This window comes from Typha angustifolia, chromosome 10, assembly GCF_048772165.1.
Source record: "Typha angustifolia cultivar Huaian chromosome 10, ASM4877216v1, whole genome shotgun sequence".
Classification (NCBI taxonomy): domain Eukaryota; kingdom Viridiplantae; phylum Streptophyta; class Magnoliopsida; order Poales; family Typhaceae; genus Typha; species Typha angustifolia.
In genome coordinates, this window is record NC_133248.1 from 7,964,467 (window position 1) to 7,980,241 (window position 15,775).

Genomic DNA, 15,775 nt, shown 5'->3' on the forward strand with positions numbered 1-15,775 from the left:
TGCGAGAGCTCCTCGATCCACTCGTCGAAATGGATCCGTTCTGAAACCGACTCGCTGTCGAGGTGACAATGACAATATAGGAGGAGGAGGAGGAGGAGGAGGAAGAGATAAGGGCAACCGGATCGGCGTTCCGGAGGGCGGTGATGTTGCGGTGCGGCTGCCTCCTCATCTTCCTCAAGATGTTGGCTACCTCATCTTCTTCAAGCTGTCGCGATGCTCAGCTTCGACTCAATTTGGCTCGATCCAGCTTAATCGGGCTCAGCTTGAATAAGGCTTGATATTAAGTTCATTTTAGGCTTGAGCTCAGCTTGGGCTTGGTTTGGCCCAGCACGAGCTCGGTTGAGTTGAGATGAGCCGAGCCTGAGCCCAATTTTAAGACTCGAAATTTATTTTGAGTCGAGCCTAAGCCAGAGCCAGCTCGCTTAGGCTTGGCTCGCTTACACCCCTAATTATAGTGCTAACAAATACTTGAAATGATTAGCGTTTTTTTCCTAAACAAAAACGCTGATTAGTTCAGCATTTTATATATGTAAATTTCTTTAACTTAGTCTTTCAACAATTTAGAGAAAAGTTTTAGGGTAGTCCATTTCAGTAAAAAATTTTTACAAAAATGAGTCTATTTTGGTCAAAAATTCTTTTTTTTAGCCTCTTGCTTTCTTTTAATAAATTTTTAATTATAAAAAAAACACAAATTTGTAAAAAATTAGGGTTTGAAGTAAAAATGTCCCAAAAATAAATAAATATCCAAAACCCTTTTAAACCCTCTTTCGCCCCTCTTCCCCAAACAAAAGCAAAAGAAATGCTCGCCTCTCTCCGTTCTCTCCGGCGACTCTCCTCTCCCCTTCCTGTCCTCCGCCACTCTCCTCCTCCTCCCCTCTTATCCTCCAAAACCCTCCTTCACCCTCCTCCCCTTCTCCTCCCCTTCCTCCAAAAGCCTTCTCTCTCCTCCTCCCTCTTCTCAACAACCACCACAGTCGACCCGTATGAGAGCAACAATGGTAAGAGTCTTCTTGCATCAGAGGAGGAGGAGGCAAATCTGGTGAGCTTTCGCCACACCGATGCGTACGCCGCCATCGAGCTCGCTCTCGATTCGGTTGTGAAGATCTTCACTGTCTCTAGCAGTCCCAATTACTTCCTCCCGTGGCAGAATAAGTCACAGAGGGAGAGCATGGGATCGGGTATGGGAGAAACTTACTTCTGGTTTTAAACTAACTGCGAATTTGTAAAGCCCAAGTGGTGTATAAGTTCAAAAAGTGTTCTTCGTACTTGATCAGTGGATGTAACCAAAGGTTTAGACTTAGTATATTGCTTCGTTTCGTGATTGCGCAATATAGGAGCAGTTTTAGAAACCCAGTTCTTATTATGGATTTAGCTTGAATTCGAGAAGCATCTGCTGTGACGGTTCAAAATGTGATCTTTTTTCGAACAGGGAAATGTATAAATAGATTGAGATTAAAGAGAAGCAATGATTTTTTTTTCCTGCAATTTAAATCAAGAGCGTTGTGTGATTTTTTAGCGCCAACCTAAGAAATTCAATTAAATTTCAATTAAGTTTCAAAGCGTGTAGTGCATCACTTTTCCAGATGGGAATTCGATATAATTGCAATAGTTGATACAAGACCATGCCAAAAACAGTACGACCAGAGTAAATTCACTTAGTTAAATCCACTAGTAGTATACCTTTTGGATATTGTACATCATGCTAGAAGGGTTTCTGTTTCTTCTTTTAAATCCTGATATATATATTTTTTTATGTTTAATGTGCATGTTATAAACATCGTAGAGAGTTTGTTAGTTTCCTGCCTGTCAATTTCTTGAATTGTGCAAGATTTCCTATTTGTCTTTTATCTTCTGTGGAATTCAACTGCCTAGTGGTTTGCACTTATTTTCAGGTTGCTAATTCCTTATTCTTTTGATTAGGAAAGCTCTTTATGTTATTTAAAAAATTGCCTAATGAGGGAGACATACAACAAGTCGACGGAATGTGCATCACACTTTACAAGCGTTATGCAGATATATATAAACAAGAAACTGTGTGGTTTTGTTGGAGTTTTTTTATTTTTAATCCTACTCTATGAAACTCCTCATAAATTCTAATGGATGCCTTGAGCTTAACTTACTGGTGATTTTACTGCTTGTAGGATTTGTACTTCCTGGACGACGAATTGTGACAAATGCTCATGTAGTTGCAGATCACACATTTGTTCTTGTAAGAAAGCATGGTTCACCTACAAAGTATAAGGCAGAAGTCCAAGCTGTTGGCCATGAATGTGACTTAGCTCTTCTAACAGTTGAAAGTGAAGAATTTTGGGATGGAATGAATTCTTTGGAGCTTGGTGACATTCCTTTCTTACAAGAAGCAGTAGCTGTGGTTGGGTACCCTCAAGGTATGATTACCACGTCGTATGATATGATATTTTAGTGGGGAAATTAAATCAAAATATAATTTGGACCCCCCGTGGTTAGGCTAAAGTTCAGAGTGTCTCCCTAAATTTTTGGTTGTGTGACTTCACCCTCTTATAGTTTTAAACTTTTAATTCATTTCCAGTTGCTTGATTGACATTTAATTTAATATAAAGAGACTAAAATGCCTTTTTTGACAACAACTAGTTAGAATATCTTTTTTGTTGGAAATCCTTTTGTGTTATGCTTCTTTCATTTGAAACTTTCTCACTTTTACATTTTAGACATTGCAGATATTCCAAAAAGAGATAATATAAAGGGCAAGATGATCAAACAGTTAATAGTTTTAACCAATAATTACCTTCACCATTAGTTTTGGTTAGAAAAACTCGGTTGCATATTGATTAAAGTTACAAGGGGCTAAGTGACACAAGTCAAAGCTTAGGGAGGCACTTTGGATCTTAGCCTGACTACAATGGGAAAAATATATTTTCCTCTATTTCATTTTCTTACTTTCGTGTTACTTAGTTGCATCTTGGCTTGCTATTCTCCTTCTTAGGAGAGAGAGGAGTTTTATGATTTTTCCTTGTCAAAGTTTGTAATATATTATTGCTTAATAAGTAAGTCGATCCTCCATCTATCTTTGGATTTCTAAATGTTCGAATATCCCACTTCTTAGGAGCCTAACTTTCTTGATTCTCTCATATGCATTTGCATCATTAAAAGACTGAACATAAAGTTTTGGAATGTTCTAAGTAACTGTAATTGGGAGAAATTTAATTATTTTATTGTTATTACATTTAGCGGTGATATACTACCTAAAATTATGGATGGTTGTGTTGATCGACACATGCTGTGCCGGCGACGTACCGACATGTGGCATAAGGGGTGCCGCATGGCCTCCTAGTAGCTTCGCCTCTCGTCATTTATCTTGTTGTTGTGCTTGCTGTTGCCGATCGTCACTCGTCGAGTCGCTGTTGTCACTTGCCCAGATCCGCAATTTAAGTTTTTAATTGACCAACCCCCCCCCCCCCCGCCCTTCTCTCTCTCTCTCTCTCTCTCTCTTCTTCCTCCCTCGGGCTAGGGCACCAAATGGGGGTGCGAGCCGGTGAGCGGTAAAGGGTAAAGGGTAAAGGTGAGTAGTCCCTTACCTTTTTCTTTCCCTCTCTCACGGCACGGTTCGTGCTTGTGGCACGGCCATCGTGGCCTAAAATAAGTTAATATGAAGGTAGAAATTTATCATCTGGTTTATGTTTTTGGTGTACTTTGAAGAGATCAAGATGATGACCATTATTGGTTATTGCAGTGATTGCCATTTAATGCATTGAGTAATAACATTGATTTAGAGTTTAGACAGCTATCCTCTTAATCTTTTAATGGCTATGAACTATATCAGGAAAACAATGTTTTTTTAGCTTCTTTATTTCTTGTTTTCTCTCTTCTTTTACTTATGATACATTTAGAATATGTAATAATCATCCTTCAAGCTCGTCTTTTCTTATACTTGATCACAATGGAAGGAATCCTGGTACTTTGGGTGATAAACATGTGATCTTCACTCACTCACCTTAATAATGCAAATTTCTTTCAGCCAATGATTAGTTGACTGGAATGAATCTTGAAGTTAAGGTATGTTACTATGTTATGAATGAAAGTGAATAAGTAATTGGCGAAGCTAGAATTTGTATGCACTATGTAGGTGTGTTCAAGGAAAATAGTGGCCATATTGATGCTGGTAGTAAGCATGAAAATGTTTATTGTGAGCACCTTAACAATTAAAATTGCCAGTATACTATAACTGATTGTGATGAGAGGCTGAATTTCTATTCAAGGGCATATAAAAGTGATGTATATGGTCCAGTAGATATGATGGTGTCAAAATGCATTCGAATTGCCGCAATTGATTAACTCAACTAATGGAGGCTCTCAGCAACGTTATGTATATGACTAACATAATTAGGCATAGGCTGCAAGAGCTCAAGTACGAGATAAATGAACAGCATTGTGTGATATGTCTACCAACAAAATAATTTGAAGGAAGTATCCAATAAGTCCAGAAGGATAATCAAGATCATCAATCAATTATGGTTGCTTCAGGGGAATTGCAATTGCATGTCAAGAATTATGCATCAACTTTTGGTATTGAACTGAAATAGTCTCTTTAAAGTTTAATCTTTCTTGATTTTGGCTGCAATGCTACCCTGGAAAATATGGAGTTCTGCTTTGCTACCTATTCAATAATCACATTACGACATACAACTATTTGATACAAGTTTATTGTTTGGCTCATTACCGGTTCTGTTGTCTTTCATTATGCAGATTTACAACAATCATCTTAAATTATTTTGAGCATTCTTTCATGGATCTGATTTCTGTGAACAAAATAGTGAAGCCTGTGGTGGAATACTATAGTGAGCACATGTCTAATTCCCAATGATGCCTTGTTCCCAGCAGCCCTTACATGTCTTGTCTGCATGCATTGATACCCCAACAAAGCCACATAAAATTATTGATCCTGATGTGTTCTCTTCATGTCTGATAGCATACTTAATTGATATGTTTATGAATCTTTTCTCTTGGTGCAGGTGGGGACAATATTTCTGTTACCAAAGGGGTTGTCTCTAGAGTTGAACCAACACAATATGTTCATGGTGCTACTCAGCTCATGGCTATACAAATTGATGCAGCTATCAACCCAGGGAACAGTGGAGGGCCTGCAATCATGGGTGACAAAGTTGCTGGAGTAGCTTTCCAGAATCTTTCAGGTGCGGAAAATATCGGGTGAGTTCTGCAAATATTTAATTTCCCTTGCAATATTTCTCTCATATTTTCTTGTCCCAGTCTTTTATTCTAAACCTCGACTGGTTTCCATTATTTTTAATTTTGATGCGATTGATGTATATATTCAAGTCTTGACTGTTCAGCTGCCATATACATCAGGAGATTGGAATATTTTTGCTTCTTGTTGCAAAGGTGCTCATATTATGACAAGTGAACATTCACCTGGTATAGTTGTCTGGATTAACTTGTTTGAAGGTTTTTTTCTCGTACAGTAGTGTAACTGAGGTCCTTTTGCTCCACTATCAACACATGTTGTACTCATAGTTATCAGAACCGACCGAACCGAGTGGTCGGACTAGTGAACAGGTGAACTGACAACCAAACTCATTCGATTTTGTTATGAGGCATAGAGGTAATTATCGGGCGGGTGGGGCCAAGCCAACTAGGCTGGGCACTATGTTCACCAGCCCGCCCGGGAGTGAATTGGGTCAAGCTAGAATAGTTTAACCTATTACCACATGTCGGCCTGTGAAAGAGCGGGCTAGCCGAGCGGAGCCGAGTGCCGTCATTCTCATCTCATTGCTACTTCCTCTTCTCCGATTCCCCTCGGCATCGTTCCACCACAACGTCAATGTGGTGCACCTCGTCTTTTCTCCGACCTCGCATCCTTCTCTTTCCCCTTGCCTCGCCTTTGTCCCATCTTTTAGTCTTTGCTTTCCTCTACTCAGCAAAAGGAAGGACCAGGATGGGAAAGCTTGGCCTTCGCTGCAATGTCCAGCTACTTGTGACCTCACCCTGGCAACCTCCACCTGTTACGACACCATTCTCCTCGGCGGCAGCCTCTTTGCCTATACTTTCTTTGCCTTTTCCCCTATCTTGCTTTTCTTTTCCCTTTTTTTTTTATCAATATTGATCTCCAATGGCTACAAGGGAGTAAAACGTGTACATGGCGAAGCTAGTGAAGCAAGTGGAGCAATTTGAAGAGATGGTGGAGTTCATGGAGAAGGTGACCGTTGAGGAGCGCAACCTCCTCTCCCTCACCTACAAGAATGTCATCATCGCGCAGCGCCCCTCGTGGCGGATTATCTCCTCCGTCGAGCAGAAAGAGGAAGCTTTCAGACCACCTTTTCAAGCCAAATTGACACAACCATGAGCAAAGGGAAGGAAATTTGATAAGGCCGGAGGAATGAGAAACAGCAAGGCATTTAGGGTTTGAGGTGGTTTATTTTAATGCTAAATAAAATATCATGGTTTATTTTAAAGTTAAATAAAATAGCAAGGGATCAAGAACTAAATATTACATCATGGTTTATTACGAGCTGGGCTTTTGGATTGGGTTGACGGACGAGCTATCGAGCTGGACCGGGCAAAGGGCTAGCCTATGCTGCCTATTGGCAATTCGAGCTCAGCTGGGCTAAGCCCAAACTAGGTTTGAGCCGAGCATAGGAGGGTTAGGCCATATGATCACTTTAATAAGATTAGATAAGCAATCGATTTAGTAAAAACTAACTAACTCAGAAGTTAAATCAGTGAGCCGTGCAACCCAATTGGTTTTCAGCGAACCAATCGGGTCAACTACTTTTGTAAAGTTACCTAATTATCCTTAATATTTAGTTATTCTATTATATATCCTAATTGTGTTTTAATCCTAAAATATGAAAATATTTAGTTTATAATATATTAGTTAAAATTAGTTATTTTTCAGATATACCCAAAAAAAGTCTTATTTACTTGTATTTCTCTCTAAAATTCATATTTACATATATATCGCTCAAATACACAATTTTTGCACGTATACCATTAAAATTGAACAGTTTAAATGTAAAAAGATAAAAATATCCTTATTTTTGTTTTCAAGTATATTTTTTAGTTAATAGTATTTTAATCTTTTTATATTAATTGACTTAATTTGAAAAATAACCATGAGGATTTCTATATAAATAACATATATTTTGAGGGATATACATACAATTATACTATTTTTTAGATTTTTTTTTATTTGTAGAATTATTTAAATCTATCTATATATTGCTTAAATATTTATTAAAAAACTAGCAATTGGATCGAATAAACCAGTAATTGAACCAATAATGTAACGACCCGACTTCTGACCATGTCAACATTTGAATAATTATGAGCGTAATACATCCTTTGTTTTTAGGTGGGTTTAGTTTTTAGTTCAGTTAGATTATGTAATAACTGATGTCTTGTAACTGCTACTTTCAAAGAGGAAGAGTAATCCAGGTGTTTTTATGGAATTCATATGTTTTGAGAAATCGTTGCACTATTTGCCCACCACCATGCATCATGGAAGGCCTCTACAGGATTTCATGTGATTGGCGAGCCATTGATGTAACGGCCTCAGGTTGCATCTGAGACTCTTTCTAGTTTCTACAGACCAACTTGGAATCCATCAAACACTTTAGAATTAAAAAAGAGTGTCATAGGGAGACCTGGGTCTGCGGCGAGCCATTGATGTATAGGCCTTAGGTTGCTTCTTAGGCTCTTCCTAGCTTCTATATTTCAACTTACAAGCCATCAAACAATTTAGAATTAAAAAAGAGTGCCATAGGGAGACTTGGGTCTGTGGTGAGCCATTGATGTATAGGCCTTAGGTTGCATCTGAGACTCTTTCTAGTTTCTACGGACCAACTTGGAAGCCATCAAACACTTTAAAATTAAAAAAGAGTTCCATAGGGAGACCTGGGTCTGTGGCGAGCGATTGATGTGTAGGCCTTAGGTTGCATCTGAGACTCTTTCTAGTTTCTACAGACCAACTTGGAAGCCATCAAACACTTGAGAATTAAAAAGAGTGCCATAGGGAGACTTGGGTCTGACAACATTTAGAACCATTAAGAGTGCTTTGCTGATGTTGTTACTAGTTTAATAAAGGAATAAGATCTGAATTTAGTAATTGGTCAAAATATTCTTGTTTTACTGTACATTGTTAATTCTACATAACTGGCACTGACTATGATGACTACACGCTTTTGATTTCCTAGAGACTCTCGAGTATCTAATGGGATGATTGAGATCTCACCATGCGTGATATCAAGTTTTTTATAAATGATTCTTTGATTTTTGATGAATGAGAAACATCTAATGGATTTCATAGGTGAAACTTTAGCATGCTATACGTATGAGATGCAAGTGAGAGTGAATTTAACTGAAGATCATGATTTTTTAGCTCTCTTTTCATGAAGTACTTATTTTCTTTGACTTTTTCAAATTTAAGATCTTTAAATAGGTAATTAACTTGGAGTGAAAGAAATGTAGGTACAAATTCTTATATATATATATATATATATATATATCATCTAAACATTATTCAAAATGAGTACGATAAGAACAATTGCCATTATGTCACAATTAGTCAGGGTTGGACATTTGAATACTTATTCCTTCACCCAATTCTACGTCGGAATGTCCTCCATCGATAGAACTGTCATCATATCTTTTCTATTTTTCAATTTATTCCTTTATTGAATGCTAACTTGCAATGGTGAAGAGAGACTAATCTGAAGGGAGTGTGCATATATTATTTTCAGACCCATGTTAGATGTATGCAAATAGTGTGATAAGATGTGGGACATAAGTGATCTGTGATGACCTCGCATATACTATGTTCATGGTGGTGGCAATAGCATTTATGTTTTCAATGTCTTGTTATGAAGGAATAGAGGTTTGATGCTAGTGAGGATAGGTGCTTAAATACATAATACTATAATAGGAAATCACTATCTTATATATATATTATCACAAGTATGTTTGTCGGCCCTGTTGACTTTTTGTCAGGACTTAATATCACGGTTTTAACTATCAGCGTATTGAAAAGCGGAAAAGATGGCCACGGGCGGCTGCCTCGCCATTCCGCTTGGCGCTCGTGGAAGGCGGCCTGCTGCCTTGGCGGGCTAAATGTTCGGCCCTCTAACTTGCCTTATCGGTTTTTTTTATAATGGATCAGATTATGAGATTATCCAGTATCCACTAAAAAAACTAACCCATTAATTATTAATATAAAAACTTAAAACTCTCTCTCTCTCTCTCTCGCTAAATCCCTAATCCCGTCTTCTCCCTTCCACGGCTGACGGCAGCGAGCAACGAAGCAGCTGACTAGCTAAGGCGGTGGCTTGTGGCAATGTGCGGCAATGGCAACGAAGCGAAGTAGCGGATGACAATGGCTTACGGTAACATCCTCTCCCGCTCTCTCTTGTCTCTTCCACAGTCGGCGGTAAAAGTATGGGCCTCTCTCTCTCTCACTCACACTCACTCTCTCCCTTTCTCTCTCGCACTCCTCTCTCACAGTCTCACTCTCTGTCTCACACCGAATGATCGAAGGGTTTTTAACTTTTTTTTTTATTTTCAATTCTGTCTTAAATCTTAATCAGTTAATCTATTAGTGACTTAGTGATTATCTGATAATATGTTTGTTAATTAGTTAATCTGTTGTGATAATTTTGAATATTTGATTATGTATTTATGTTATTATGGTTGTAAATTGTGATTATGTTATTTAGGATTTTGATTTAGTGTACTATTAAGATTTTTGTATATACTATATTAGTTACCACTTACATATAAGTATATAATGTATATTATATATCTGTATTATATATATATATTTATTTATTATTTTTTATATTAAAAATGTTAGACTGCCTTGTCGCTCGTCTTCTACCTAGGCGCTAGACGGTGGGGTGACCACCCGCCACCCACGACCGCCTTTCAAAACATTGTTAACTATTACGGAAGATGTTAATGACTTTCCCATTTCTTGGTTGTTTGTAGAAAGATATTTGGTTTTTCCTAAGAGGGGTTCTATATTATGTGATGGTAAGGCTTTTGCCCATACACTCTGCTCCAGAGGATTCAATCTGAGGAGCATCCTCTCTAGTAATGTGGGTAAGGACCATATGGTTGCCCATACCTGCCCCTCCCTCGACCCTGCAATGGTAGGAGCTAATTGTTTTAAATGTTCCCATCTTCTTCCATCCTCCTTTTTCCTACTCTCTCTATTTGTCTTTGTAATATGCAAGTGAACATGCATGTAATGGTTAATTTGATACACTTCTGAGCAGTCTTTTTGATAGTGCTATAACAAATCCTTAATTTGTTTCTTCCCTTTGGGCAAGCCCCTCATTTTAGAATTTCATCTCGCAGGTACATTATTCCAGTCCCTGTAATCAAACATTTTCTTTCTGGAGTGGAAGAGCATGGCAAATATGTCGGGTTTTGCAGTCTTGGTTTGTCATGCCAGCCTACCGAAAATGTTCAACTTAGAGAGCACTTCCTCATGCGCGCAGAAATGACGGGTGTTCTTGTCAACAAAGTTAATCCTCTTTCAAATGCTCGTAAGGCATTGAAGAAAGATGACATCATTCTTGCCTTTGATGGTGTACCTATAGCAAATGATGGAACAGGTCAATCTCAAATGCACCATCTCATATTAGCATTAGGTTTTATTTGTACTAAGGTTCTATGTATTGGTTATGAAATAGAGATTGGCCATCTAGAAAAACAGTAAGTATCAGCCGTTTTGGTATCAGATTTATTTTAAATTATGTGAAATTCTAATAATTGTTATAAATGTAGGAAAATTCTTAAAAATTCAGAAAAATGATAAGAAAATAAGAAAAATTTCCCTCTCTCTCATAATCTCAACTCTCCTCCCATCTCTCTCTCCCGATGCATTCCTTCCCTCTCGACTTGGTAATTGCATATAATTCTCCAGCGAGATGAGCTGTTTTTCTCATACCCCTCCCTCTCCCTCCTCTCTCTCTAGAAAAACACCTCACATCGCCTGATGACTATTTGCTGTTGCCGGATCAGGAGGGAAGGGATGCATAGAGAGAGAGAGATTAATATGGGTTCCAATTGAGTAAAATCTGACCCAATAATACTAGCACGCATCAGTCTGATACGAGTGATTCCAAAAACAAGTAAGAATACTACTTTAAGGCATGTATTAGTATGACCAATCCCAATCCATTTTGACCGATTTAGATTAGGATTAGCTGAAACTTCAATCCATAATTTGTACATATATTTTTTAATAAAATGTCACGTACTTCCTTTGAGTAGATTTAAAATTTGAATGTGATTTTTCGTAGACATATCAATGCAGAGGCTAGTCTACTATGGAGTCATGATTTGTTTGGTTGTGTTATTCTTATGCTTATAATCTTAAATGGTGTGTTGCTTGCAGTACCATTTCGGAACAGAGAGAGAATAACTTTTGATCATCTGGTTTCTATGAAGAAACCTGAAGAAACAGCCTTTGTCAGAGTGCTAAGAGATGGCAAGGAGCATGACTTTATCATCTCACTTAGACCTGTAAGTCTTATTACGAACAAGTTGATTTTGTATTGGTGGTATGCTATCTTTATACGAGGAAATCCAATAAATGTAGTTTTGGTACTAATTAAACTTGTCCTGTGGGTTTCTCATGTAAATTTATCACTCATAGATTAAATTATTGCTCTCTCTTCAGCATAAAACAAGCAAGGGAACTGTAACTCTAGAGGGGAAAGTAAATGAGAGGTGAATTTTCAGTATGATTTTGATCCAGTTGCCAGTTGAATCTAGCATGAATGACATACAAACTATAAGATCCACCTTGACAATAGAATATATTTTCATGATTTTATTCTACTTATCTTTTGTTGTCTTCTTGGACTAACAAATGTATGGAAGCTCTGTAGTAATCCTATTCAGTAAGACACTCTCTTAGTAAATTACTTGTCATGACTTCATCAAGCATGTGCATAGTTCAACAACGTACTGTTACATGAACGTATTGTGGTCATATCATTCTACTGTTTCTGTTTTCTTTTATTTATTTTTCTGTGGAGTGGTCTTGTGTTGCTTGGGTAGAATGTGCTGCAGTATCTTACTATCACGTATACTTGCTCTTCTTTTCGTGCAGTTACAACCATTAGTCCCAGTTCATCATTTTGATAAACTGCCAAGTTACTACATCTTTGCTGGTTTTGTGTTCGTTCCATTAACCCAGCCTTACCTTCATGAGTATGGAGAAGACTGGTATAACACTTCACCCCGTCGATTATGTGAACGAGCACTTCGAGAGCTTCCTAAGAAGGCAGGCGAACAATTTGTGATCCTTTCTCAGGTACATTTTCACCAGTTGACTGCTTATTCAAAATTTCTTAGAGAAAATGCTACATCCAATGTGTCAAAATTTCCATCCAATTTATGCAATTTCCTTAATCAAATTATTATTTTAGAATCAATATTTCAGTACATTCCCTTATAATTAGTATTTATCATAATATGATGGTGGATCCAAATGGCAAATTACCCCATGCAATTTTCCATTGAATTGCCTATGAGAAATAGGGACCTTTCTTAGTTCAGCAAAGAGTTACAACGCAGATGGTACAAATAATGATCAGATGAAGCTAAATGGCATTTTCATTTGCTAGAAGGGTCTAAAAGGAACTTTTTAGTTACTTCTTTCATACATATTCCATTGTGTGTGCATGTATGTTTTCTAGGATTTGGTGCCGTGATCTAGTCTTGGTGAGGAAGGTGGAAGCGTCTTGGGGCTGAGATAGATTTTGGGCGGAATTGTAGAGGTTGATTTTGGACGATCTAATTGTTGGATGGACCTAAAATTTGGGCATGTTATCTCTTTCGAAGAGAGCTTTCCAATGAACCTAAGATCGTGAGAATCAGATGGGTAGATAGTGAGATATTGATCAAAACGTGGACCTTGGTCGGAGATGGCAGACCAGCACGAGGTGATCTCTAGAGTTCTTTGGGGATTCCGTGGGTAGAGGTAGTAGAAGGTAGGTTTAGAAGAGAAAGGAGGAAAAAGGGGGAGATGGGGTTTGGTCCTCAAAGGGGGAAGGGGGCTCAGACTGATGGGGAGGGAGGTCGGCGCCTCAATGGTGACTGGTGGCTAGGATGAAGGAGGAAGGGTAAGAGAGAAAGGGGGTGAAAGAGCTAACTAGTAAAGGCTAAATTAGGGTAATTCTTCCATATTCTTCTTGGGTGATCACCACACTTTATATAGTGGCTACTCATGATTTAAGTGACTTGTCCTCCAAGTAAAACTGAAATAGGCTAGCCCAACTCAACTAGCAACAGGTGGTGACATATATGACTCGACCCAACCAAATATCTCATGACTCAACTCAGCTCCAATGCAGAAAATAACAATACAGGAAATAAAATAAAAGAACTCGGTCTAACTAACTAGAACCCTCCAAATCGGGTCATAACATTTGGAGTGAGGAAGCAAGAGAATTAGAGCTTGAGAGGGATAGAGGATAGCTTTAGCAGCTTTAAGGTAGGATATAAGTACATAGAGGATCCTATGCCGGACTAAATTGCAACATTTACATTAATGTGGATAAGCATATTCTTTTTTCAGTTAATTGGACTTCAGAAGTACTTAAATAGTCATCAGCTTGGGAATATGCAATCTTTCCCTTTTTTTCTTTCCGTATTTTAGATTTATCAAAGTTAAAGGATGGCCCTATCAAGGAATATCTGTTTTTGAAGGCCTTTGAAACACACCCAGTATTACTCACTTATTTTAGAGACATCTGCTTTGAAAGAGAGAAGGATGTGAGTCAAAACTGGAAGGTTTGTTCTGTGATGGTGAGAGTAGCCTTAAGCAGATATTATTATATTGTGATGATGACTCGTCAAAATTTGTCTCATGGAAATTGTTGTCATGTAAGAACAAGATAATTCTCTATGGTATAACATAATATCTTAATTTCCAACTTAAATAATTTTCTTATTTGACTTCCAAATAAAATGTTCTGACAATTCTGAATCATCTTTAGCTACTATCAAGAAAGCTATTAAGTAATGCAACTATGAATCTTCTGGAGAGTTTGATTCTAGTGGAGCACACTAACTGTACTCTCTTTAGTTGAGCAGTAAGGAGGGCATCCATTTGTTCTTGAAATCAGAATTATTGGTCCAAAGAGTGAATTTGATAGTGTTGTGAAGAATTCCTCAATATCTTGTTCATGTGCAACAATTTTTTTTTTTATGCTTACTCAATCTTGTGCTTAAAGGGTGTGGAGGTTCAAGTCCTCTTCAAGGAATAATATTGAGAATGCTTATTGAATGAGCAATTCAACAACATTCTTTGGAGAGACATAACATATTCAGCCACAGCAACATTTTGATACCACCAGAAATGGGGAAAGAAGGAATTGTGTTTCCATAGAACGAACCACTGCTTTTACCACTAATGTTTATCCACTACATATTCATCATTTTATATATATGGATCATTGATTGAACAAAGAAGGGCCATGCATGAATTTTACATTTTAGATGAATTGACCTTAGGGAGTTTGACAAACTTAATACTGATGTCTTACATCAGTAGTAGTTGACCTTAGCTGTTTCAGCTGAAACAGTAGTAGTTAACAGTCATAAAAAGATTGTTTTTCCACCTTTTTTAATGTGGTTGGAGAAGATCAAAAGTTCTTTATGTCTAATAGTAATATTTTGCTAGTATTCCTATGCTATGAAATGGATAGGATCATTGATTTCTCATTCATTTTATCTTAATTTCTCATTCTAAGCAGAATAAATCATGCTAGTGCTTCCCAGGAACTTTTGCTAGCACCCACACAGCTTCAAAATATAAAGAATATATGATTATTGACAATTTGTTTCTTCTGCTATTAAATTCTTGTTTCATTTAAGAATGTAGTTTTTGGTTAAATTCTTGTTTCATTTAAGAATGTAGTTTTTGGTAACAACTTCCTTCTGATTCAGGTTTTGATGGATGATATAAATGCGGGATATGAGAGGCTCTCTGAACTGCAGGTTTGACCATGTTTTGGCTTCCATAATGCAAAATTATAGATGAATGCTCCTGCACTGATTAACCTATTGATACTTACTCTGATCAGGTAAAGAAAGTGAATGGTGTGGATGTCGATAACCTGAAACATTTGTGTAGACTAGTGGAGGGTTGTCGTGAAGAAAGCTTAAGATTTGATTTGGATGATGATAGAGTAATTGTACTCAATTATCAGAATGCCAAACTAGCTACCTCTCGAATTCTGAAACGCCATAGGATACCATCAGCAGTGTCGAATGACCTAATTGATGACCAGGCAAACAAATGCGAGATCGAAGTAGCTTGTTGAAGCTGATTCAAAGTGAGATGCAGCAAAGAGGATAGGCTGTTATTATTTCTCTTACCTGGGGTCGCAAATCCCAAGTTTGTCTATGAAGAGCTGATATAATTGTATCAGTTTTTATAATTGATTTCTTCCATAATTTGTCATTATTGTCACAAGCATTCTATTTATGGTGAAAGAATGAAATAGCTCAGAGGGAACATCGTGTGTTTCATCTTTCCAGAGAACAGGAAGAGTTTAGAACTTAACATATATACTTTACATATTGTATACAAATCAAACTTTCATGTGTATAGGTAGATAATATATGAATCAAATTGTAACAACCTATCATCCACATTCTCATGAAGTTAGTAGCTACCTAACCCTTACAACCAAGGAGGTTGCAGGGTTTTCTTTAACCCTAAATAATTATCGTCAAGAGAACTATTTGGTAGTTTTGCACTGAAATT

At 37.5% G+C, this 15,775-nt stretch overlaps 1 protein-coding gene across 1 annotated transcript; it reads left to right on the top strand.

Annotated features, from left to right (window-relative positions):
• Nucleotides 1–777: 777 nt before the first annotated feature.
• LOC140769313 (protease Do-like 10, mitochondrial) lies at nucleotides 778–15,600 on the top strand. The gene is made up of 8 exons (XM_073109977.1): nucleotides 778–1,178; nucleotides 2,142–2,387; nucleotides 4,989–5,184; nucleotides 10,345–10,604; nucleotides 11,390–11,517; nucleotides 12,110–12,313; nucleotides 14,953–15,003; nucleotides 15,090–15,600. Exons 1-8 carry the CDS (start codon nucleotides 800–802, stop codon nucleotides 15,327–15,329), a joined length of 1,704 nt encoding a protein of 567 aa, XP_072966078.1. The 5' UTR covers nucleotides 778–799; the 3' UTR covers nucleotides 15,330–15,600.
• Nucleotides 15,601–15,775: the final 175 nt, after the last annotated feature.

Excerpts from the sequence above, each read along its gene's own strand:
- LOC140769313 (XM_073109977.1), top strand. The coding sequence starts at position 800 with ATGCTCGCCTCTCTCCGTTCTCTCCGGCGACTCTCCTCTCCCCTTCCT. Across the intron at positions 5,185-10,344 it reads TCAGGTGCGGAAAATATCGG|GTACATTATTCCAGTCCCTG; the intron begins GTGAGTTCTGCA and ends TTCATCTCGCAG. Across the intron at positions 10,605-11,389 it reads TATAGCAAATGATGGAACAG|TACCATTTCGGAACAGAGAG; the intron begins GTCAATCTCAAA and ends TGTTGCTTGCAG.